The sequence below is a fragment of the Oncorhynchus kisutch genome, unplaced genomic scaffold (assembly GCF_002021735.2).
Source record: "Oncorhynchus kisutch isolate 150728-3 unplaced genomic scaffold, Okis_V2 Okis06b-Okis10b_hom, whole genome shotgun sequence".
In the NCBI taxonomy this organism is placed as follows: domain Eukaryota; kingdom Metazoa; phylum Chordata; class Actinopteri; order Salmoniformes; family Salmonidae; genus Oncorhynchus; species Oncorhynchus kisutch.
In genome coordinates, this window is record NW_022261983.1 from 4,013,223 (window position 1) to 4,040,589 (window position 27,367).

Below are 27,367 nucleotides of genomic sequence, written 5' to 3' on the forward strand. Positions count from 1 at the left end.
CTCACAGGCAGACTTAAATGACAAATTACACCTGAGTGCACATTAACACTGCAGGAGACTAAGTGGTCGTTTTGGATTTTCTTTTCCATGGATGAGTCTGCATCCTCCTTCCTTGAAGTACCCCTGTAGGCTGTAGTGTGAGCCGTTTTATCCACGGAAAGAACCCACAGAGCAGACTGACAGTCGCGACATCATCAAATGAAGACGTGGTGTGGAGACAGCATGGCAAAGGGGTTTTATAGGGGCTGGTCTCTTGTGAAGGAAGGAGTGTGTGTTGTAAAAATATACCGTTTTAAAAAGGAGCCATCACACACTGATGAGGGAGTGTCAGTATGGTGGGAGTGTCAAAAGGCTGTGTGTGTGTGTGTGTGTGTGTGTGGGGGGGGGGGGGGGGTAAATGTGTGTGAGTGAAAATGAGAGCGTTCTTAATTAGAGAGATCCTCTTGTTAAATTAGAGATATATCCTCCTTGAATAACCCAGGAGAGGATAACCGTAAACACAGCCTGGTCCCTATCACACACCACCACCTTCTGGCCTGTGTTTCTTCAGGCTGGATAACAGCAGACCAGGATCTTGAGCTCATTTGATGTAAACCTATGATCATATACAGTACACATGCATTCGTCTCTCACCATGTTAACTCACCCACTACCATGATGTTGTGCTGTGTGTGTGTGTGTGTGTGTGTGTGTGTGTGTGTGTGTGTGTGTGTGTGTGTATGGCATTTGCATTGCTTGCTCGTTGGGGTTTTAGGCTGGGTATTTGTAAAGCACAGCTGACGTAAAAAGAGCTTTATAAAATAAATGTGATTGATTGAATTTGATCTGTTTGTGTGGGTGTGTTCTCTCTCTCCATGTTAACTCACCCACTACCATGATGTTGATCTGTTTGTGTGGGTGTGTTCTCTCTCTCCATGTTAACTCACCCACTACCATGATGTTGATCTGTTTGTGTGGGCGTGTTCTCTCTCTTCATGTTAACTCACCCACTACCATGATGTTGATCTGTTTGTGTGGGCGTGTTCTCTCTCTTCATGTTAACTCACCCACTACCATGATGTTGATCTGTTTGTGTGGGCGTGTTCTCTCTCTCCATGTTAACTCACCCACTACCATGATGTTGATCTGTTTGTGTGGGTGTGTTTTCTCTCTTCATGTTAACTCACCCACTACCATGATGTTGATCTGTTTGTGTGGGTGTGTTCTCTCTCTCCATGTTAACTCACCCACTACCATGATGTTGATCTGTTTGTGTGGGCGTGTTCTCTCTCTTCATGTTAACTCACCCACTACCATGATGTTGATCTGTTTGTGTGGGTGTGTTCTCTCTCTTCATGTTAACTCACCCACTACCATGATGTTGATCTGTTTGTGTGGGCGTGTTCTCTCTCTTCATGTTAACTCACCCACTACCATGATGTTGATCTGTTTGTGTGGGTGTGTTCTCTCTCTCCATGTTAACTCACCCACTACCATGATGTTGATCTGTTTGTGTGGGTGTGTTCTCTCTCTTCATGTTAACTCACCCACTACCATGATGTTGATCTGTTTGTGTGGGTGTGTTCTCTCTCTTCATGTTAACTCACCCACTACCATGATGTTGATCTGTTTGTGTGGGTGTGTTCCCTCTCTCCATGTTAACTCACCCACTACCATGATGTTGATCTGTTTGTGTGGGTGTGTTCTCTCTCTTCATGTTAACTCACCCACTACCATGATGTTGAGCTCGAAGCCCTGTTTCATGGCCTTCCTCCGCATCTGTTCCAGGATGGCATCGATGCCCACATAGCTGAAGTCCCCCATGCCAGGACCTGGCACAGTCTTCTCCACCTGGCACGCTGCGGGCACCGCCGGGGGTGGCATCATCATCTCGGGCACGGCCACCTCAGACATGGCTCTACTGCTGTAGCTGGTAGTGACCTCTGACTCTGAGGAGAGAGGGAGAGAGAAATACATGTCAGTACAAGTGGATAAACCATTTATTTCCTCTCGTGTGATCATGTATCTTTGAAACATACTGGACACATTACATGAGCTTCCTACTGTGAAATAAAGAAAATCATTTAAAGTAGTAAGATAACAAAAACCTTACACATTCAAGTAACCAACTTATACAGTTAGTATACTACACTAAACATATAGCAGAACCATATTGCTGTGTCATCAGAAACAAGTGAAGGAGTTGGAAGGATGGTTTTCTACACAGCTGTGAGGAGTTAGTTACTAGCTAGACATAACCTAGCTAGACCTGGACCACACACGAGTCTGAACAAATATCCATACATTAGGACCAAACATGGGCCAAAGCCCTGCTAATACTAACAGACAGCTGAGCACCCCAGGACAACTACCTGTGGTGTGTGTGTGTGTTGGAGCTGGGGAGACAGTGTAAAAGTTGACGAGGTGTAGACTAGCGGACCATAAACTAAGGAAATGTAAAGAAACCCCCTCCCTCCACATATCACTACCTGTTATTACTGAACCAACCGTGTTTCAGCACCACCCGGGGCCTTCTGAAGTACTGAACCAACCGTGTTTCAGCACCACCCGGCGCCTTCTGAAGTACTGAACCAACCGTGTTTCAGCACCACCCAGAGCCTTCTGCAGTACTGAACCAACCGTGTTTCAGCACCACCCAGAGCCTTCTGAAGTACTGAACCAACCGTGTTTCAGCACCACCCGGGGCCTTCTGAAGTACTGAACCAACCATGTTTCAGCATCACCCAGAGCCTTCTGAAGTACTGAACCAACCGTGTTTCAGCACCACCCAGAGCCTTCTGCAGTATTGAACCAACCGTGTTTCAGCACCCCCCAGAGCCTTCTGAAGTACTGAACCAACCGTGTTTCAGCACCACCCGGGACCTTCTGAAGTACTGAACCAACCGTGTTTCAGCACCACCCAGAGCCTTCTGAAGTACTGAACCAACCGTGTTTCAGCACCACCCAGAGCCTTCTGAAGTACTGAACCAACAGTGTTTCAGCACCACCCAGAGCCTTCTGAAGTACTGAACCAACCGTGTTTCAGCACCACCCAGAGCCTTCTGAAGTACTGAACCAACCGTGTTTCAGCACCACCCAGAGCCTTCTGCAGTCACACACTTACTCAACAGTCATATTGAAGTAAACAGTCTCTACTGAGGGTTAGATACACAGTACATGTTTGTCTGACCACCGCTGGACTCATATACATTCATAGAATAATATTCTGTATATTTTCCTGAGTTACAGGAGGACCCCCCTGCAGATTCTAACTCAAGTTAACTATGTATGCTGGGTGGTGTCTGATCACCAGGCATATTGTTTAATATGGTGTGTCCTGCTGATGATGAGTGAAAACCTGAAACCTGACCTACTCACAACTCTGGAATCAACAGTGCTATTAAGGATGACTGACAAACACACACACACACACACACACACACACACACACACACACACACACACACACACACACACACACACACACACACACACACACACACACACACACACACACACACACACACACACACACACACACACACACACACACACGAGGAGGACAGTCAGCTCCTCTCTTGGAGCCACAAGGGCAGGCTGCCAAGAATTTTACAGCCATCAAGATTCCATCCCCCCTCCCTCCAGCTAGTTACAACTCCGATAACAACAACACTGAAGAGAGAAACTCAGGAAAATCCCAGAGTTCACTGTAAAGACTACTACACTAGGTTCTGGTAGGAAGATAATAGGCTGGTATATCTTGTTCACAGAACACTTGATACCAGTCCGTTTTCAAAAGAAAAGTCTTGTGAATTGAGTATGATGTCAAAGTAAATGTTTCTATAGAAACGGGCAGAGTTAGAGACACACCTAGCCTATAGGGAACTAGCTCCAACTGGCCTCCACACCACTTCCTCATCCTGGTCCAGACACCAGTCACCCTCTCCTCTAGTAGTTTCCACTGCAACAGGTACAGAATCATACTGATCAACATGTCACTATTGTAACTTCCAATACCTGGCTCTACCCTGTGCTTACTGTTCTTGACTGGCATATAGGAGGGTGGTTGGTCAGATAGATCTGGTGACCAGAATGTTCATGCTTCAGCCAACTCTTCTGTCATGTGTGTTGTCATGGCATACAGTAGAAGAGAGGATGACTGAGGAGTTGGCTGAAGCACAAACAGACCTGGTTACCAGGCTATCTACAGTACAGTACAGGGTTTTTCTTTATTTGGACTATTTTCTACATTGTAGAATAATAGTAAAGACATCAAAACTATGAAATACCACATACGGAATCATGTAGTAACCAAGAAAGTGTTTAACATATCAAAATATATTTGAGATTCTTCAAAGTAGCCACCCTTTGCCTTGATGACAGCTTTGCGCACTCTGGGCACTCTCAACCAGCAACCAATTCTTCACCTGGAATGCTTTTCCAACAGTCTTGAAGGAGTTCCCACATGCTGAGCACTTCTTGGCTGCTTTTCCTTCACTCCGCGGTCCAACCCATTCCAAACCATCTCAATTGGGTCGAGGTCGGGTGATTGTGGAGGCCAGGTCATCTGATGCAGCACTCCATCACTCCCCTTCTTGATCAAATAGCACGTACACAGACTGGAGGTGTGTTTTGGGTTATTGTCCTGTTGAAAACCAAATGATAGTCACACTAAGTGCAAACCAGATGGGGTAGCTACTCTGCCTCTCACAAAGACACAGCGGTTGGAACCAAAAATCTAAAGTCTATTGCTCATGTTTCTTGGCCCAAGCAAGTCTCTTCTTCTTATTGGTGTCCTTTAGTAGTGGTTTCTTTGCAGCAATTCGACCATGAAGGCCTGATTCACTCAGTCTCCTCTGAACAGTTGACAATGAGTTATGTCTGTTACTCGAACTCTGAAGCATTTATTTGGGCTGCATTTTCTGAGGCTGGTAACTCTTATGAACTTATCCTCTGTAGCAGAGGTAAGTCTGGGTCTTCCTTTCCTGTGGTGGTCCTCATGAGAGCCAGTTTCATCATAGCGCCTGATAGTTTTTGCAACCGCACTTAAAGAAACATTCAAAGTTCTTGACATTTTCCGGATAGACTGACCTTCATGTCAAAGTAATGATGGACTGTCGTTTCTCTTTGCTTATTTGAGCGGTTCTTGCCATAATATGGACTTGGTCTTTTTCCAAATAGCGCTATCTTCTGTATACCACCCCTACCATGTCACAACACAACTGATTGGCTCAAAATTCCACAAAATAACTTAAGGCACGCCTGTTAATTGAAATGCATTCCAGGTGACTACCTCATGAAGCTGATTGAGAGAAGAGTGTGCAAAGCTGTCATCAAGGCAAAGGGTGGCTACTTTGAAGAATCTTAAATATTAAATATTTCTTTAACACTTTTTTGATTACAACATTATTGTTATTTGTTATTTCACCCTTTTGATGTCTTCACTATTATTCTACAATGCAGGAAATAGTAAAATAAAGAAAAACCCTTGAATGAGTAGGTGTCCAAACTGTTGACTGGTACTATATATCCAGCTAACCTCACATGCCAGTCACGTACTGTAAACAGGGTTACTTACAAAAGGCTCTGACTGATGTAAAAGACTCATTGAGTGAGGTGAAGTGCAATGGCTCATCTCCATGGTTACAGAGACAAGACGATGCAGCGTCCATCCCAAATAAAGTCACTGCTCAGCCCTTTCCCTTAGCATCAGGGGACACTGCAGAACCCCTTTGGAGAGGATGGGGCATAACTATCTGACCATGGTACAGAACTGCTATGATGAGTGTTACAACAGGCTCTGCAAGGTGAGGAGTGAAGGATCATGGTTAACAAGGTGACAGTGTCTCGACCCTCCCTTCGTTAAATAAGAGTCACAGATTGTCTCTTTTTCCTTCCCTCTTCAGGGGACACTGCAGCACCCCTTTGGGAGGATGGGCCATACATGTACCTGTCTGTTCCCTCTACAGGGGACACTGCAGCACCCCTTTGGGAGGATGGGCCATACATGTACCTGTCTGTTCCCTCTACAAGGGACACTGCAGCAACCCTTTGGGAGGATGGGCCATACATGTACCTGTCTGTTCCCTCTACAGGGAGCCAGAGAGCTGGGTACGTCTTGGCTGTGTTTGGGCCTGTTTAACAAGAAGTAAATAGAAACACACACTAATCTCCCATTCCTGGTTGTTAAGAAACGTCTAGTTTCGAGGGTTTAGAGGGTGACACTATAGGAACGATGCAGGGATTAGGGCTGGGACGATACCAGTATCACGATTCAAAGGATTCTAACAACCCTAGCTTTGTACGTTGACAGCTCATGAACCTGATGACACTAGGTACACTACCAACCAACAGCACATACAAGAGGGCCAGACAACCTTTCTGTCTGACTACACTGCTAAAACGTTGTGCAACTTTGTGAAGTAAATGTAGCCTTTGTTTAACCACGATCAAATCCCTAGAGGTTAAAACCCCTCTTCAAGGAGACCTGGAAATTAAGTAAACTAACTCTAAAAACTCGATAGCAGGGGTATTCAACTCTTACCCTATGACGTCCGGGGCCTGCTGGTTTTCTGTTCTACCTGATAATTAAATGCACACACCTGGTGTTCCAGGTCTAAATCAGTCCATGGTTAGAGGGGAACAATGAAAAAAAGCAGTGAAACTGGCTTGGAGGTCCAGAGTTGAGTTTGAGGGCTCTACAGTATGTCAGCCAATATGTCTTGCCAAAGTGCATAACATGGAACTGATTGGATGTCGTTATTGTTATTCAGGGATGCCTTGGCCTGCTGTGCAGCGCCGAAACATAGGTGTCTGAGTGCTTTTTGGAAAATGACCCTATAAATCTGAAATGACCCTTGACCCTTTCATTAGTTAGAACGTCTGGTTGGCCATTTCACCTAAACAGCTGGGAGACATTAGCAGCACATTATCACACGGGGACAGGGAGAGACGGACCAGTTAACCAGACAAGAAAAGCAGAGGAATGGATGAGGGTTGTGTGTGTCTCAACTTTACAAACATGTCATCCATTGAGTATGGTTCCAGTCGGTTTCCCAGAATGTGGACAACATTGACATTATCACTGTGTTTGCTAGCTGACAACAAAACCACCTTCAGGATAAAACCAAACCTAATAATCCACAAACTGTCAGCCAAGCAGATTGTAGATATGAGTCCAAGTGAAGATGATCCTGTTTCATCTCTACCTCTCGAATTATAAAATGGTTATGAACAGTCTATGTAGTTATAAAGCATTATGCATGGCACATGAAGCTTTATGTGATTGTAATGCATTATAAACAGGGTATTCGTAGGGAGAGTTATCAATGTTTCAGAGTAGAACAGATGTCAGTTGAATAGTAACAGTCAGCAGCAATCAGTGAAACCATAAGGTTCACTGTGGAGGCAATATGTTGTCATGGATGGATCCCTCTATCATTTCCTGGAATTGAGTGGATTACATTACATAGGCTACATCCCTCTTTTGAATGGGATGTGCAGTCTTTCGGATGGCAGTCTTTCGGACGGCAGTCTTTCAGATGGCAGTCTTTCTTTCAATTGGAACAGCGTCGTCCGGGTTTGGCCAGTGTAGGCCATCATTGTAAATAAGAATTTGTTCTTAACTGACTTGTCTAGATAAATAAAGGTTAAATTGAAAATAAAACCTGTTAAACAGATGGCCTGACTCACTGTGGTTATTAAAGATCCCATGGCACTGCAAAGAGGAGAGGACATGTCATTAAAATGCCTTTATTTAGGTCACACTCATTGTAAGAGTAAGGGTGTTAACCCTGATGTCATGGCTAAATTCCCAACCTGGCCCTCATCATTTTATCATGGAAAGGGGGAAACCTAGTCAGTTGTACAACTGAATGCATTCAACTGAAATGTGTCTTCTCCATTTATGGGCATCTAATCATCCCCAGATTCCAACTCCAGTGGGCTCTCCTATCCCTTGAAACTCTTCAACCAGGTTGTTGCTGTGAAAGGGTGTGTCAACCTAAAATTAAATAGAGATTTCCTTCATTTCAATATGACATTGGCATGAAACATGCATTTCATAAGAATCCACAGAAAAATACTTTTAGAATTCCCACAAAAAAATTAAAATACTTTTCCAGATGTACTGGAATTGTTGTGCTCCTGGTTTCAATTATGACCCATAAAGAATGTTGTTTGTCTGTCATTGCAGAGTATGCAGTTGCTTTGCTCTGTAAATAAAGACAGAAGTCCCAATACCAGAGAGAGGAGAGGAATAGACAGGAGAAGAGTGGAGAGGGGACTGAATAGATGTGATTTACTCTCTCCATGCATAGCTTGGGGCATTCCCACTTAACAGCCAGCTAACTACAAACAGGCCCTAAAATATTCCCAAAACGTTTGTTATGCCCCCGCAGGCCAGATCCATATGTTTGACACCTGTCTTACACTGTCTATAATCTAGCCCTGCATCTACTGCACATTGTGTCTTCAGGAGGGAGAGCATTTTGTAAAACAGGGAAGAACTACATTACCTAAACTAGTCCAATAAGTGTAAACACTTATTAAACCCAATGTGATATGTTCACCATTTGTCAGATGATGTTAATCACAAGGTTAGGGCTGCAGTTAGTTGATATGTTGACAGTTAGTTGAACATCAACAAACCATCTACTTGGGACTATGCAAATTAAGTGCTGACTATGCAAATTAAGTTATATGTTTATGACATCATTCCTCCCCTAACTGATATGACATGGGGGGGGGGGGGGTCAAGTTCATAAGCACTACAACTAGAACACTTCCAACCTCACTGTGCTGGTCACAAACCTTTTTGAGTGAGTGTACTTTTTCTCCACATTCCGAAACCCATGAAAGAAAGAGGGATCCATAAAGAGGGCAGAAGATAGTTCGCCTGTCGTCTATAGCTTTATGGTAATAGCCAGAGTGAGTAGCCATCTCTCAGTCTACATTTTCACAATGGCATTTTGTCCATAAGCATCTTTCTAAAGCAAATTGAATACGCTACTCCAAACTATTATTAATCAAGAAATCAGAAAACAGACTTCCTCTAACAGTCGAAAGTCCAACTAGTTGTGACCGAGTCCTGGTTTCATTCTTCCTATGAATTTCTCAGGTCAAGAACCTGGGAGGAAAGAGAGGAAAGAGGGGAAGAGATGACAATGCATGTGAAGAATAAAAGAAAGCCTGGCATCATCAACACTGCATATGAGCCATCAGATCCTGGGACACAGAAGCCATTGTCAAGTACAGTGCACACATGATGAGTCACCGTCATATGAAAGAGGCTGACACAGCAGTACGGAGGACAGCCAGTAAGACCAGGCATTACTCTGCATTATGGTACAAATACCCCCTAGCCAGACCCAAAGAGAAGCCCCAAAATGAACCGGGGAAGTGTTGTGCTTATATGCGGGTGTGTTTGTGTAGCCAAGCCCGTTTCCCAGGGTCCTCTCCATTTCTGGTCTCCTGAGAATGTGGCCTACGACCCCGCAGGGCTGTGAAAGCAGATGTTGTCACCTGATGCTGGGGATATGTACTGCTGTGTGTGTGTGTGTAGAGTTGTTTACCAAACACATCTGTATGCCCAAAACACGACACAATCTCAGACATGAATTTAAACATGTATGGACAATACAGACATAAAACGACAATGGGAGCATGTTCTAACACTCCAACATATTTTCAAGGTTTAATCGTCTTCAGATTGTAACAATGTGCATCGACCTGATAAAACCTACATCAAAACATGTAACTTGACAAACGGCACCCCATACCTACCACAGACTCCCAGTGATAGAGTCAGAGTGTTTCAGAGGGATATTAGACAGACAGAGGGGTTGAAGGGTTCATTCAGTCATGCTGCAGTGCTGTTATCTGTTTCATTATCTGACCCGTCACTGTTTCTGACAGAAAATAGACAACGCAAGGACCCCTAACTGCCTACACAATACAGGGACATTATCTACCTGTGTAACATCAACACACATCGACACAGAGTCAGGTCAGATATGCAGCATAGTCTGGTAAAAGTATACATAGGACCATTTCCTCATTATGTTGAGCAGGATTTTTTTACACCAACTGTAGATTCCTCCTGCGACACCACCTCTTAGCCTGTTCCCAGATCAGTCTGGGAACAGGTGCTGTATAGCTAACTACTATGGCCATTGTAATGCCAATCATGTTTGACTATGGGAGTTAGCAAGACAGCTTCAAATGGAAGTGAAAGAGTCCACTTCAAAATTAAAATCTTAAAATGTTCAGTTAAGACACGTCTTTAGCCCGAACCTACACAATTGTAACCTGCCTGACTGTTTACCATTCTGTTACCACTTAGTTACCATTCTGTTTCTGCCTAGTTACCATTCTGTTTCCACCTAGTTACCATTCTGTTTCTGCCTTTTCACCATTCTGTTTCCACCTAGCTACCATTCTGTTTCTGCCTTTTCTGCCTAGTTACCATTCTGTTTCCACCTAGTTACCATTCTGTTTCTACCTTTTCTGCCTAGTTACCATTCTGTTTCTGCCTCAGTCATCAATAGACTAATGTTAATTGTAACAAGGGCCATCTAATGATATTATCTATGAGCCTTCTTCAGAGAAGCTAAGAGAACTAGCCATTAGCCAGCAGCATTAACTGTGTTAACTGTGTTAACAACCCTCCAGACGAGCTTCAATGCCATACAACTCTCCTTCCGTTGCCTCCAACTGCTCTTAAAGGCAAGTAAAACTAAATGCATGCTCTTCAACCGATCCCTGCCCGCACCTGCTCGCCCGTCCAGCATCACTACTCTGGACGGCTCTGACTTAGAATACGTGGACAACTACAAATACCTAGATGTCTGGTTAACCTGTAAACTCTCCTTCCGCTCACATTAAGCATCTCCAATCCTAAATTAAATCTAGAATTGGCTTCCTATATCGCAACAAAGCATCCTTCACTCATGCTGCCAAACATACCCTCATAAAACTGACCATCATACCGATCCTCGACTTCGGTGATGTCATCTATAAAATAGCCTCCAACACTACTCAACAAACTGGATGCAGTCTATCACAGTGCCATCCGTTTTGACACCAAAGCCCCATATACTACCCACCATTGCGACCTGTACGCTCTCGTTGGTTGGCCCTCGCTACATACTCGTCGCCAAAACCCACTGGGTACAGGTTATCTACAAGACTCTGCTAGGTAAAGCCCCGCCTTATCTCAGCTCACTGGTCACCATAGCAGCACCCACTCGTAGCACGCACTCCAGCAGGAATATCTCACTGGTCACCCCCAAAGCCAATTCCTCCTTTGGTCGTCTTTCCTTCCAGTTCTCTGCTGACAATGACTGGAACGAACTGCACAAATCTCTGATGTTGGAGACACATATCTCTCTCACTAGCTTTAAGCAGCACCTGTCAGAGCAGCTCACAGATCACTGCACCTGTATATAGCCCATCTGTAAACAGCCCATCTATCTACCTACCTCATCCCCATACTGGTATTTATTTATCTTGCTCCTTTGCACCCCAGTATCTCTACTTGCACATTCATCTTCAGCACATCTACCATTCCAGTGTTCAATTGCTATATTGTAATTACTTCGCCACCATGGCCTATTTATTGCCTTAACTCCCTTATTTTACCTCTTTTTGTTTGATTTTTTCTACTGTATTATTGACTGTATGTTTTGTTTATTCCATGTGTAAATCTGTGTTGTTGTATGTGTCGGATTACTATGCTTTATCTTGGCCAGGTCGCTATTGCAAATGAGAACTTGTTCCCAACTAGCCTACCTGGTTAAATAAAGGTGTGAAAAAAAAAATGTAGCCTATTACAGGTCATGCTACTGCCGGTTGTTTGTTTTGCTGAGGTCATAGTGTATCAGTGTGGAATTGTTCTCTGACAGCTAGTGTTGGGGTGCAGGGTTCCAGAATCTGACCTTTGACTGACCTCTCTGCCCGAGTCACTGGTACGACTACAGAGAGAAATAACCTGGGGGAGAGAATTAGGGAGAGGACTGCTTTCAACGGAGTTGTGCTAAAACACCTTAGCAACCCAAATCATGCAGCTTGGTGTATTATGACACGTTACCTCTGGACTGGTCTTTTATTTCCATCACTGATCAACACGTGTTCTCATGGCTCTCTTGTCCCTCAGCAGACATATGGTGAGCAATATGTTTGGAACACGGAATCATAATTGATTCGCAATACATACTGAATGGAGAGAATCGGAATACATACTGAATGGAGAGAATCAGAATACATACTGAATGGAGAGAATCGGAATACATATTGTATTGGCACATAAGTTTCATGATAATATCGTATGGTGAGGTCCCTGGCAATTCCCAGCCCTAGTATGTGTTATGGAGGTGATGTCATTTTGTCATTGACATGAACTGAACGGTGAATAAATAAGGCTTCAGACAGATGTCATCTAGATGTGTGACATGGATCTCATGACAGTCTGGTCAGAGTAAAGTGGTACTGGGAAGATGTCAATACCAGTCAAAGTGACGTTGGTACTACATGTCTACAGACACTCAGTCTCTCAGTGTGAGGACCTCTACACATCCACTGTGCTGTCGATCATTCCTTTAATACAGTGGGTCCTAGTCAACACACACACACACACAGCAGTTCATCATTCCTTTAATACAGTGGGCCCTAGTCCACACACACACACAGCAGTTCATCATTCCATCAGCACAGTGATCAACAGTAGACCCCAATCTATCCGTCACTGCAGACAGAAAGAGATGACCGACCCCTCAACTCTCCCTAAACCTGCTATTCTGCACCCCTCCTTAATCCACATCAAGTCCCTTCTACCCCTCCCTATACACACACATATATCCCAGAAGTACTAGAGCTGGGAGATATAGACAAAAATCCATATCACGCTACATTTACTGAATTATCCCGATAATGCTAAATTCATAACAATGTGCATCAGTTACTTGTTTATATTGGCCTTTAAACTACTACGATTCTTTAAATGTTGTAGATATCAATTGTCCGGTTAGAAATCGCCCATATTTGTTGACATAATTCATTTCAAAACGTCACATTCTTCTAATAAAGGCTATTTATAGCTGTAAAATGCCCTTGATAAATGGTTGGTTGGGTCGGTATCAGTAATGTTAGATGTATTGTCCTTGTTTTATGAAATACACACCCGTCTCTGCACCCCTTCCCTTCTTCCTTCCTAGACCCACTGTCCTTCACTGGAACTAAAACCACAGAACTCATTATCTCACACATACCATTTCAGAACTAAAACCACAGACCTCATTATCTCATACATACCATTTCAGAACTAAAACCACAGTCCTCATTATCTCATACATACCTTTTCAGAACTAAAACCACAGACCTCATACATACCATTTCAGAACTAAAACCACTGACCTCATTATCTCATACATACCATTTCAGAACTAAAACCACTGACCTCATACATACCATTTCAGAACTAAAACCACAGACCTCATCATCTCATACATACCATTTCAGAACTAAACCCACTGACCTCATACATACCATTTCAGAACTAAAACCACTGACCTCATTATCTCATACATACCATTTCAGAACTAAAACCACAGACCTCATTATTTCATACATACCATTTCAGAACTAAAACCACAGACCTCATACATACCATTTCAGAACTAAAACCACTGACCTCATACATACCATTTCAGAACTAAAACCACAGACCTCATCATCTCATACATACCATTTCAGAACTAAACCCACTGACCTCATACATACCATTTCAGAACTAAAACCACTGACCTCATTATCTCATACATACCATTTCAGAACTAAAACAGACCTCATTATCTCATACATACCTTTTCAGAACTAAAACCACAGACCTCATACATACCATTTCAGAACTAAAACCACTGACCTCATTATCTCATACATACCATTTCAGAACTAAAACCACAGACCTCATCATCTCATACATACCATTTCAGAACTAAAACCACTGACCTCATACATACCATTTCAGAACTAAAACCACAGACCTCATACATACCATTTCAGAACTAAAACCACAGACCTCATACATACCATTTCAGAACTAAAACCACAGACCTCATACATACCATTTCAGAACTAAAACCACTGACCTCATACATACCATTTCAGGAGACAAGGACATACATTACATGGCTACATGTCATACTCCACCCGTCATAATGGTATGCAAACGCATGACCAAGGAGAAGTGAAGATATGCCCTGAGATAGTAGATACTAACCCACTTAACGGATGTCTACAGACAGAAGCATACCTCTGGGAATCTAACACTCACACGAGAATGCAGAGGTAATGACGACTTTTCCGGGATCACATCAGCAGCTGTTGAAGAGCCAAGGTGTCTGTTCTCGCCTTGCAATGCACCAGAGCCCCTAACTGTCCAGAAAACACAGCTCCTTTGAACTAGTGTGTGTGTAAATCAGATCGGACTGACTCAAAAGGTGAAGAGCGGTTGCATTATTCTGCTTATTTTTAACTGCCTGATATCAGTGAGCTATGCCTATGTAAAATAGCTGGGTTCAAACATGTTTAAACAAAACATAGGTTGAGGGAAGCCATTGTCAGAGCAGTGCCATAGTTCTGCTTTTACTGTGACAGCCAATAAGAACAGCAATATGCAATCAAAGAAGAGAGAGAGGATGAAAGAGATCGACCGAAAATAGAGTCATCCATCTCCACCTTCCAGACACATCACTCCATCATTTTAACTACGGGGACTACTTTTCACTTTGAACAGGCGGCCGGAGACGACTTCACAGCAGGGTCTCACACCCTATACTAAAAGTATCTGCCTCTTTCCACATGTTTCCACGTGTGGAAACCCCTCCATGTACTGTACTGCTGTGCACTGCCTCCCTCCATGTTCTGTACCTGGTCTGTATGCAATACAGCAATGTCATGGATCAATGTCCAGCACTACACAGCCCCATGTGTGGATCATGTCGTTAGAGGACAGTTAGAGAAAAGACGGAACGAGGGGAAAGGAGAGCTGAAATTAACCAGAGCCCAGCAGAAACAGAGGAACGTAATGAAACATGGCAGCAGCAGAGAAGCAGTGGTTTATGCAAACAGCCCCCTCACCTCCCAGGATTGATTACAGGGCTTGGCCCTGGAGCTGCAGACACCATGTTAGAGACACACACAAAATTCATATCCCCGAACCCCCCCCACCCGTCCCTCCACTCTGTGCTCCCCTGCTCCGCCCCCAAACCCCCAAGAGCTCAGAACAACAGAGAAAAACTAGAGGATGAACCAGCAACAATGCCGGGTTTCGGGAGTACAGTACAACAGAGAAACTTCACAAAAAGCCTATTCCCCTCTACAGTCATACCTCAGTACATCTGAGTGTAACTTTCTATCAAGACAAACAAATACACACTAACATAAACACAGAAAGATGCACACTCATACACAGTAGTGGTGCTCCGCGGCAGCAGAGTAAAGAGCCAGCTAGTACTGTACCACAGACAAACAGGAAACTAGAAGAGACGGAGGGAGAAAAACAAAAGCAGAGAAAAAGAGGGGAGAACAAGGAAACCACACACACAGTACACACTGTGAGGGAGGCAGAACCGCAAACTCACCGTGTGTGTTGTCCCGTGCTGAAGAGCAGCCCCCTAGTGAGAGCCAGTCCAGTCACCGAGGAACCCCACGGCCCCTCCCACCTCACTCCGTCATGTGACACTGGACCACAGGCATGCCACACCCCCCTCTCACTCACACCACCCTCCCCTCAACATGAAACATCTTCAGAGAGAGAGGATAAACACTTCTCATGCTTCCCATCTGAAACAGTTGGGAATAGTTTGTGCATACAGTATCAGTCAAAAAACACACCTACTCATTCAAGGGTTTTTATTTATTTGTTTCTAATTTCTACATTGTAGAATAATAGTGAAGACATCAAAACTATGAAATAACGAAAATAAAGAAAAACCCTTGAATGAGTAGGTCTGTCCAAACTTTTGACTGGTACTGTATATTATGACGAGTTTTTGTTGATTTTGGTCTTTGGCAAGGATTGTTTCTGCTGTTCGTGCACACAATATTATCTCGAGGCAAGCTGAAGGACGTGAGCCGAAATCTACGCACATTCGTCGGTTATTGGTCAACCGTAGGGATTCTTCTATTAAGTGTTTGTTGTCATTCAACGCTAGACGACTCGTTTTCATGTTAAAAAGAATTACTTCAGAAATACTGCACCAAACATCTTAGTTAGATGTACAAATACGCAACAAAAATCTAAATCATCTTAGATTAATTCTGACCATTTTGAGGAAGTGTATACTGGCTACGGCATCTCAAGATGGACAAACAGTACTATTGCCACTTTTTTCTTGTTTGTTTTTCAAGCAAAGTTCTTTTAAGGGAGTATGAGAGCACACTCATTCTTAAGGCTTCCACATGCTTTGGTTTTGCTGGCGCCTAGCCATTTGTGTGTGTGTGTGTGTGTGTGTGTGTGTGTGTGTGTAGACACACCGTCCCTGCTTGCTCCACTACCCCTCATCCTTTCCCCCTAGCCTCTGGCCACAGGTTTGAGAGAAGCCAGCCTGTCCACCCCCCTGGTCCTCCTGTCTGTCCCTGATTTACAACCCTCCAATGACCTGCTCCAGCCCTTTGTTCCTGGAATTCAGAGGATCCCAATCATTCCACAACATATACCAGAGGACTAGCGGGCCCAAATCAACATGATGACACGTGTTTACTTGCTATTGTGGGAGCTACAGCCAACAATGGATGAGGAGGATTGAGAAGTAGGTTAAATATTTAGTCATGTAACTGTGTAGCAGGTTGACGTGTTGCAACACTGTGTCCATACCGAGAAAGGGATAACATCTTGTCATTCTTTTTGACCACAATTTGACCACCATAGCCCCATCGATCAGCTTTATGGCATTGACAAACCACTCAGAGTGGGCTGCTGTTCGGCTAAAACAAACATTCCGGAGTATGGCTTTAATCCTTGATCATTAAAGATTAAAGGAGATTTTCTCCCTTTAAATCCCAGTTCTACTGTGGTTCTAGTTTCTACTGCAGTGGTTCTAGTTTCTACTGCGTTTCTAGTTTCTACAGGTTTCTAGTTTCTACTGCGTTTCTAGTTTCTACGGGGGTTCTAGTTTATACTGCAGTGGTGTACATACTGCTCCAGGGCGAGGTTTGTCTCAGTAGGTTCTTTGATACAACTGGTTGTCTGTGATTAAAGAGCGAAGGAAACAGCTGTGTTTCTGGCCACACAGGAAGTGAAATTATATACCTACCAGGGGCTAAAGCACCACATGTCTAACACACACACACACACACACACTCCATCACCTGAGTTTTTTGGGGATGAAAGGGATCACGTTTTCACATTTACCTCATTCGTTTTTACAGCAACTACTGTTTCTGGATGGATGGCTTTATTTGGTTTCATTCATCACAAACCTTGCTGGTCGAGTGAAATGATTGAGTCTGTACTTTGTGAAAAGTCTTTGGGTAATTTATGTAAGGAGCTGAATGTTTTCTCTGAACAGGAGGAGAAAGTGAGCAACTGGAAAAAGTAGCCTTGGACAGATTACCAGAATCTCCCCCCAAAATGCCATGGTTGTAGATTCATGACAGGTCCCAGTATATGTGCAACCCTCACACACCAGCCCTGAAGAACCCACATCCACTTAACAATTAGACTGTGTGCCAAATGGCACCCAATTCCCATAGGGCTCTGGTCAAAAGTAGTGCACTACATAGGGAATAAGGTGCCATTAGGGAGGCAGATTTACACAATGCCTTACTCTAGCCTAATACTCCCTCAACACACACCCAGCCAGCTCCCCACTTCCTGCTCGGGGTCAGAGGGGCGATCACGTATCAACATCAACTGGGAGTAAAAATAAATCCTGGGTGTATTTAGTCCGTTTTACAATGTTTATAAGAAGCCCTGAATTCTCTAACTCAGGCGCCCTATTTCAAAGCCCTGTATTGTGTGTGTGTGTATATAAAATCAGTAAATGCAGAGAAACTATGTTTAAAGAGGGGACCACTAAGTAGATAAACCGTCAGAGAGTTCTGTGGTTTTCAGAGCACAAGTTTGACTTCATCACAGAGTCGCTGTCTTTTCTGAGAGTTTTAGAGCCACCTATTCACTGAAGCTTTCCCAGCTGTGTTGCTAAGCGCTGTGCCAGATTGATCTGGTCAGTACCAGGGTAGTGTAGACTGAGCATGTGCAGATTGAAGATTCCTCCGTAACCAGAGCAGCCTGGGTCCCTCCAACACAACAGTAACTCTCATCACTATCCATTAGACAGGACAAGTCAAAGAGAGGGAGAGAGAGCACTATAAAACTTTTACAGGATAACAAAAACGCTGTGGAGCGAGAGAGTACTGGAGCAAGAGGGAGAGAGAGTACTGGAGCAAGAGGGAGAGAGAGTACTGGAGCAAGAGGGAGAGAGAGTACTGGAGCAAGAGGGAGAGAGAGTACTGGAGCAAGAGGGAGAGAGAGTACTGGAGCAAGAGTTCTTCCCTCTCTGTCAGCCGAGAGGCCTTACTTTAGGTAAACATGGTAACATGCCATCAGAATTACAGGAAGAGTTTTGACTTGGCTCTAATGAAGACCATTTGCTAGGCAGAGTCGCACGCACAAACCAACACACACACACACACACAGGAGTACTTACAAAACTCAGTGTGTCCGTGTCTTGTTTGCCAGGAGCTGCTCAGTGTTGTCCTGCTGTAAAGTTCTGAGAAGACTGAATCTTAAAGACAAAATGTTGTACTGTACAACCCTCCCCTCACTTCTCGAAGTCTAGCTTTGCACTCAAAACTTGGCCCCTCTTCCTAGGCTTGTCTCTTCTTCATTCCTCTGTTCTCTCTCCCTCCATCTCTCCCCTCTCTGTCATCTCTTGATAGCTGAGCATCTAGCAGGGGTCCCTGGTGCCCAGAGGACTGTGGAAGGATTGGCTCTATTCTGTACATGACTACACCCTCAACATTGATAACACACTGTATTTCTGCAGTGGGAACAAGGCTAATGCACTGCTCTTCCACCCCCCACCACCATTCCTCCTCCGACCTCCCCAGAGATTCACCAGACCCTAATTCACCCCAGCCAAGCCTACTGAAGTCACAGTCACTAAATATCAAACCAGCTATATCCTAACCAAACCTGGTCCAAGATCTGTTTGTGCAGTCTCGTCTACTTCAAAGGCCATAGTTGGCAAGACAGCACAAGCTGATCTGGGACCAAGCTAGCTGTATCCTGCCTGAAAGCAGAGATGTCAGCAGAGAGGCCCCACTGAAGGACATAGTAGAGGGACATCATCTTATTGTATGATCAGACATTGAACGACACGTGTTTTTCTCATTGGCAAAAACTGCATCACAAAATAAGTCCAACAGTCTCTCCTAAACAACTTTGACTCCAAACTGACTGTGAACACAGAGTGATGCCAGAGCTAAAGACAACCATAATTTGTTTGATCGGCACAACTTGGCTCGTGCCTTTAGTATCGACTCCATTTGAGTGGCTGCCCTGTGGAGAACATGGGCTTTCCAAGATGAAAGATCTGCGTTTGACGGAGACGCAGTGCCAGAAACCCAATAGCAGGGGCCCTGTGGGCTGATGTTACTGGGCTAGATGGAGACGGGTCTTGGCAGGGACAGTGGAGAGCTGCTTGGCTGACCTCCCTGTGCGTGTGCTGCAGTGGGGCTTTCAGACCATAGAAACACAATGTATAGATTGAAGAAACATGGCCTTTTCAATGTTTCAAATCACATTTGGTTTGTTCAACTATGGTTCCAATCAGAAATGTTCAGCCAAATATCAGATTACACGCATCTTATTACCGGTGACTGAATTTCAAGCAAATGTTCCGCAATCATACACATCTGAAATGCACAGAGAGCAGATAGAGGAACAGGGCCACATCATAGGAGTAGGAAACCAGTTCCAGACCATTTCTCTAGTCTGTGTAGGTGGGATGTACAGACAGAGAGGAGTGTGAGAAAGCACAAAGTGAATAGCCTGATTGAGGTGTGTGTGTGTGTACAGGAGTGTGTGTGTTTGTGGAGAGAGATTGAGAGGAGAAAAGGACCGACGTGAATAGCCAACTTGTGTCCCACAGGTTTCCAGACTGAAGGCTGAGTATTCAGTGGGCCGCCTCAGGAGGACGGAGAGAGAAGGAGAGAAAGGAGAAGACCGAGAGACCAAACAGGACCACTATTGTTCCCATACAGTATACGGGGAAACCCAAAATAAGGGCATGTGAAGGCTGGCTCACGCACCTTTTAGTGGGAAAAGCAGTTCTGTCGAGTCCTGTCTGCATTGTAGTCATTCTACACCTTCACTACATTCTTTAACACTAACAATCCCTTTTGAAGAGATAAGTCAAGTTCCAATGTAGTTGGGCCCGTAAGTGTCTGAGTATAAGTGCTGATCTAGCATCAGTTTTGAGTTTTAGATGATAATGAAAACAGTTGGAGAGTTTCTAGAAACCTCTAGGCCTACGTTAGAAAGTATAATGTTTAGTGTACTGGGAACAGAATCAGCCAATGCCCTCTATTGTCGTCAATGTGAAAGATGTGGGAGTTTAATTAACCACCAGAAATACAAAGCTTTTTTAACTAAAACACTTATTGTACCTCAGCAGTATATCCTTCTGGGCCCTCCTGTCAGAAAAGACAAGAAAAGACAGGAAAACGTGTGTGTGTGTGTGTGTGTGTATAGGGGTGTCATATGGGCGCAGAGCTCTGGGAAAGGAGGAAGTACTTCCTCTAACATGCTGATATAAACCCAGCAGAACACTACAGTGAACCATCCCATAGAGCGGAGTTACGTGAAGCAGACCATTCAACTAGAATGACATTAACGTCAATGGGAAGGTCTGTTCTAGTTACTCCAGACCTTACCTCACTGACTTTCCCTCTGCATAAAAACACTACTGCCTGGCTCAGGCTTGCTGCTGGTCCCAAACCATCTCTCCACACCTTTAGTCAAGTATGTATACATTACCAAAGTAGTGGAAGTAAAGAACAACAAACTCACAGATGCTGGGGACAAGAAACAAAATACTGGGTCTCCCGAGTGCCGCAGCGGTCTGAGGCACTGCAACGCAGTTCTAGAGGCGTCTCTACAGATCCGGGTTGCAGCTGGCCATGACCGGGAGACCCATTTGGCGGCACACAATTGGACCAGCGTCGTCCGGGTTAGGTGAGCAGGGATGTCCTTGTCCCATCGCGCTCAAGTTTTCATAACAATCGGTAATCAGCATTTTTGGACACCGATTATGGCCGATTACATTGCAATCCACGAGGAGACTGCGTGGCAGGCTGACTACCTGTTACATGAGTGCAGCAAGGAGCCAAGGTAAGTTGCTACCTAGCATTAAACGTATCTTATAAAAAACAATCAATCATCACATAATCACTAGTTAACTACACATGGTTGATGATATTACTAGTTTAACTAGCTTGTTCAGCGTTGCATTTAATCAACGTGGTTTCTGTTAATTTATCAATGAATCACAGACTACTTCGCCAAACGGGTGGTGATTGAACAAAAACGCATTCACGAAAAAAATCACCATCGTTGCACCAATGTACCTAACCATAAACATCAATGCCTTCCTTAAAATCAATACACAAGTATATATTTTTTAAAACCTGTATATTTAGTTAAAAGAAGTTCATGTTAGCAGGCAATATTAACTTGGGAAATTGTGTCACTTCTCTTGAGTTCAGTGCATGCAGAGTCAGGCTATATACAGCAGTTTGGGCCGCCTGGCTCATTGCAAACTGTGTGAAGACCATTTCTTCCTAACATACATAATTATGACATAACATTGACGGTTGTGCAATGTAACAGCAATATTTAGACTTAGGGATGCCACCCGTTAGATAAAATATGGAACGGTTGCGTATTTCACTGAAAGAATAAACATTTTGTTTTCAAAATGAGTTTCTGGATTTGACCATATTAATGACCTAAGGCTCATATTTCTGTGTTTATTATAAAAATAAAAAAACTTAAGTCTATGATTTGATATTTGATAAAGCAGTCTGACTGAGCGGTGGTAGGCAGCAGCAGGCACGTAAGCATTCATTCAAACAGCACTTTCCTGCGTTTGCCAGCAGCTCTTCGCAATGCTTGAAGCACAGCTCTGTTTATGACTTCAAGCCTATCAACTCCCGAGATTAGGCTGGCAATACTATAGTGCCTATAAGAACATCCAATAGTCAAAGGAATATGAAATACAAATGGTATAGAAAGAAATAGTCCTATAATTCCTAAAATAACTACAACCTAAAACTTCTTAACTGGGAAAATTGAAGACTCATGTTAAAAGGAACCACCACCTTTCAAATGTTCTCATGTTCTGAGCAAGGAACTGAAACGTTAGCTTTTTACATGGCACATATTGCACTTTTACTTTCTTCTCCAACACTGCTTTTTTGCATTATTTAAACCAAATTGAACATGTTTCATTTTTTATTTGAGACTAAAGGTATTGTGTTTTTGTATTATATTAAGTTACAAAAAGTGTTCATTCAGTATTGTTGTAATTGTCATTATTACAAATATATATATATATATATATTTGTAATAATGACAATTATATTATATATATAAATTATATATATAAAAACACATTTTTTTTAAAAACACTGATTAATCGGTATTGTCTTTTTTGGTATCGGCGCTGAAAAATCTGAATTGGTCGACCTCTACTCTCGACCTTCGCATCTCCCGAGTTCGTACGGTAGTTGCAGGAATTATCCAATTGGATATCAAGAAATTGGGAAGAAAAAGGGTTAAACAGTACCAAAAAACAATTATTATTATTATATAATAATACATTGTAATAGAAATCCCCACACCTTGTCTGTTTGCTCCTGTATTTCTATTAGCAACATAGATGAAGTATGTACTGTATATACATAGATGAAGCATGTACTGTATGTACATAGATGAAGCATGTACTGTATATACATAGATGAAGCATGTACTATATATACATAGATGAAGTATGTACTGTATATACATAGATGAAGCATGTACTGTATATACATAGATGAAGCATGTACTGTATGTACATAGATGAAGTATGTCCTGTATATACATAGATGAAGCATGTACTGTATGTACATAGATGAAGCATGTACTGTATATACATAGATGAAGTATGTACTGTATATACATAGATGAAGTATGTACTGTATATACATAGATGAAGTATGTACTGTATATACATAGATGAAGTATGTACTGTATGTACATAGATGAAGCATGTACTGTATATACATAGATGAAGTATGTACTGTATATACATAGACAAAACATGTACTGTATATACATAGATGAAGTATGTACTGTACTGTATATACATAGCCAGCACAGTCTAATAAAAAGAATGAGCTGGCACACATCCATAGAAAATGATTTAGTGTAGAGGTGCTGACTAACTGAGAATAAACTGGAAGCTATAAAAACAAAGAGAGTCACACACTCCATATCTATTATCTCCCAGTCATTTATTTGGTAAAAAGCACAGTGGTATAACTGATCCACAATCTGACCACATGTTTACTGACAAAGCAGATGGAGTGGACAGGGGATGTCCTACACTGAGATATCTATACAGTGGGATGGTAATAATGGGAGCCATCTTATTTCTATGACAACATCAAGACAACAGGGCTACGCTGTGATACAATCAGGACGTCCCTAGTGACACAAAGCTGTTGACATAAATCTAACAGGACAGGACATATACGCCTTTGTCAAGTCATGTATAAGAAGTGTAATGTAATCTCTTACAGACAGTGGGGAATACCTGCCTAGTTACCCGAGTGTGGGAGAGATAACCACCTGTGGAAAATACCTACCTAGTTACCTGAATCTGGAAGAGATAAAGACCTGTGTGGAATACCTACCTATTTACCTGAGTCTGGAAAAGATAAAGACCTCTATTTACCTGAGTCTGGGAGAGAACCACCTGTGTAACAGCATCTCCTACTGGTTGTTGTTAGAGCTGCACCAATGGGATGCTGTTTTGTTGAGGTGTTAATGTCACTGGAGAAACCAACAGGTACTGTATATGGGGTGTGTATCAACAGTCTAAAGTGTTATTTTGTTCTCTACCAGTTGTCTTTGTCTGTGGCGATGCTATCTGTAGAAGTGCCTATTCTTTTTCTGGGAGTGTTTGAGGTTTGATTTATTTGCACCAAAGAAAACAAGTGAAATACATAAACCGTACTACTAAAAGAAACTGGTGAAAACATTGTGCAGGTAAGGTTGGAAAAAGGGCTTATGTGAAAACCAGCACCAAAACATGTTTTTTCTTAATTAGTATACTTTGTTTTTGTGTGTGTACATACGTGTGTGAGTTAGGCTACATGGAGGGGATTACTGGGCTGTTTGCTTCATCAGGCTGACCCCTAGTCTACTACTGGGTAGCTTGGTTCATCAGGATGACCCCTAGTCTACTACTGGGTAGCTTGGTTCATCAGGCTGACCCCTAGTCTACTACTGGGTAGTTTGGTTCATCAGGATGACCCCTAGTCTACTACTGGGTAGCTTGGTTCATCAGGCTGACCCCTAGTCTACTACTGGGTAGTTTGGTTCATCAGGCTGACCCCTAGTCTACTACTGGGTAGCTTGGTTCATCAGGCTGACCCCTAGTCTACTACTGGGTAGCTTGGTTCATCAGGCTGACCCCTAGTCTACTACTGGGTAGTTTGGTTCATCAGGCTGACCCCTAGTCTACTACTGGGTAGTTTGGTTCATCAGGCTGACCCCTAGTCTACTACTGGGTAGTTTGGTTCATCAGGCTGACCCCTAGTCTACTACTGGGTAGTTTGGTTCATCAGGCTGACCCCTAGTCTACTACTGGGTAGTTTGGTTCATCAGGCTGACCCCTAGTCTACTACTGGGTAGCTTGGTTCATCAGGCTGACCCCTAGTCTACTACTGGGTAGCTTGGTTCATCAGGCTGACCCCTAGTCTACTACTGGGTAGTTTGGTTCATCAGGCTGACCCCTAGTCTACTACTGGGTAGCTTGGTTCATCAGGCTGACCCCTAGTCTACTACTGGGTAGTTTGGTTCATCAGGCTGACCCCTAGTCTACTACTGGGTAGCTTGGTTCATCAGGCTGGGTAGCTTGGTTCATCAGGCTGACCCCTAGTCTACTACTGGGTAGTTTGGTTCATCAGGCTGACCCCTAGTCTACACTTGAAGTTATTGAGGGACAATAAATTGGCAATGTGAAGATATGAATTCCAGAGTAGGTACCTCTGTATCTGATAGTATACTGACATGTGAGGTGAGGCAGTGGGGAGGGTAAAAGGTTATGGCAGTATCTTGTGTTGTATGCATGGATTTAGTATCAACCAGAGTCTCTATTCAGTCCCTTTTATCACAATTACTCTTCTGAGAAACACAAAGCAAAAAAAATGGAAAAATATTTTGTGTGGCCAGAGGAATAAAAGACAGCTTTTCATTCCTGTCTTCTCTCTGAAGCCGGAACGGCACACACACACACACACACACACACACACGCACACACACACACACACACACACACACACACACACACACACACACACACACACACACACAACATACACTTCCCATCTGTAAATTATTCATCACTGAAGACATTTCCGTGCCTTGTGACATGCACAAGTCCAGCTCCTCAGCCATCCCTTCTCCTTGCCATCAATAGCTCTTTATGTGGGAAAGAAGGAAATAAACACCATCTTAGGAGGTTGTGACTGCAGCCTGAGAGAACGCTCCCCCAGTCAGAGAGAGAGAGAGAACGCTCCCCCAGTCAGAGAGAGAGAGAGAGAACGCTCCCCCAGTCAGAGAGAGAGAGAGAGAACGCTCCCCCAGTCAGAGAGAGAGAGAGAGAGAACGCTCCCCCAGTCAGAGAGAGAGAGAACGCTCCCCCAGTCAGAGAGAGAGAGAACGCTCCCCCAGTCAGAGAGAGAGAGAGAACGCTCCCCCAGTCAGAGAGAGAGAGAGAGAGAGAACGCTCCCCCAGTCAGAGAGAGAGAGAGAGAGAACGCTCCCCCAGTCAGCACACATGACCCTACTGCTCCCCTCGGGGAGATATTGAGTCACCCAGAACTATCACTAATTCTGAACAGAAGTCACCCCATTAGCCTCAAGCTAATCGTCATCAAAATGACTTCACGGTGTTAGCATAGCCTGAAGCTAATTCCCATGATAAGCAACAATTGTACTATTCTGTACTATTCACATTAGCCTGGAGGCTAACTTTGATCTGCAGCTAAAGCTCTCCTAGCTAAAAGGGTCAATCTGCAGTTGCTACATTTATTTCTTGACTTTATGATATGCCCCCATTTACTCTTGAACGGTCGTACCCTATCAGAACCCAAAATGTAAGCTTGTGCTAGTCCACTGTATAGCCTCAAAACTTGGTTCAAACGTTGATATCATGAATGGTCAGTCCCTGCATCCGTAGCTCTTTTGATGAATTTCAGAGTGGTTATATTTCTCCAGCCACATCCCTCAGCTTTTTACTGAAACATAGGCAGGGCGATCACTTTATTGTTTCAACTACCCCTTTAAGGTTCATTTTGAACATACAGGCCAGCTAACAAAAATTGTTTCTCCACAGCAACATAAAAGGGAGTCTGATCAATGTGTCATTAGAACTCACAAGGCTCCTGAGGGCTTTTTGCCCCGATGGCTTGACCTTTGCCCTTACAGGATGTCCATCATGTGACCAGAGAGGAATGTGAGTGGACCAAATAAATGAAAAGGACAGAAGTACTGCCTGGTCTTATTCCTCTCTCCTCTCCACAGGAATGTCCTCCTACTCGACTGACACACAGGACACATACAGTATGTGGTGTGCGCGTGCACACAGTTACCGTAGCAGACCTCTGACAATGAAAAGGCCTCACAACACAACAAGAGACTACAAGCATGCGGTCAGACTAATGATTTCTCTTTATTTTTCTAAATGTCTATTTGCTGTGTGTCACCCTGCATGACCACATCTCACAGTGGAGGGCTATCCTTCCAACCAAGATCCTCACCAGTCCAGGGCTAACTAGCTACAGTCATCCACAGTGGAGGGCTATCCTTCCAACCAAGATCCTCACCAGTCCAGTCCAGGGCTAACTAGCTACAGTCATCCACAGTGGAGGGTGGAGGGCTATCCTTCCAACCAAGATCCTCACCAGTCCAGTCCAGGGCTAACTAGCTACAGTCATCCACAGTGGAGGGCTATCCTTCCAACCAAGACCCTCACCAGTCCAGTCCAGGGCTAACTAGCTACAGTCATCCACAGTGGAGGGCTATCCTTCCAACCAAGATCCTCACCAGTCCAGT

The 27,367-nt window shown here is 43.6% G+C and overlaps 1 protein-coding gene across 9 annotated transcripts in view; it reads right to left on the reverse strand.

Annotated features, from left to right (window-relative positions):
• The window catches only part of LOC109876487 (septin-9), a 139,962-nt gene that overhangs the window by 27,545 nt on the left and 85,050 nt on the right, over nucleotides 1-27,367 (reverse strand). For 6 of the 9 annotated variants that reach the window (XM_031813675.1, XM_031813676.1, XM_031813679.1 and 3 more), the window contains one exon: nucleotides 1,707-1,928. In XM_031813675.1, the coding sequence (XP_031669535.1) occupies nucleotides 1,707-1,928 (222 nt within the window). Of the gene's footprint in view, nucleotides 1-1,706; nucleotides 1,929-15,442; nucleotides 15,520-15,617; nucleotides 15,715-18,686; nucleotides 18,756-27,367 lie in introns of those variants that run through there. The other 3 variants (XM_031813682.1, XM_031813681.1, XM_031813683.1) reach the window with 3 other exon arrangements.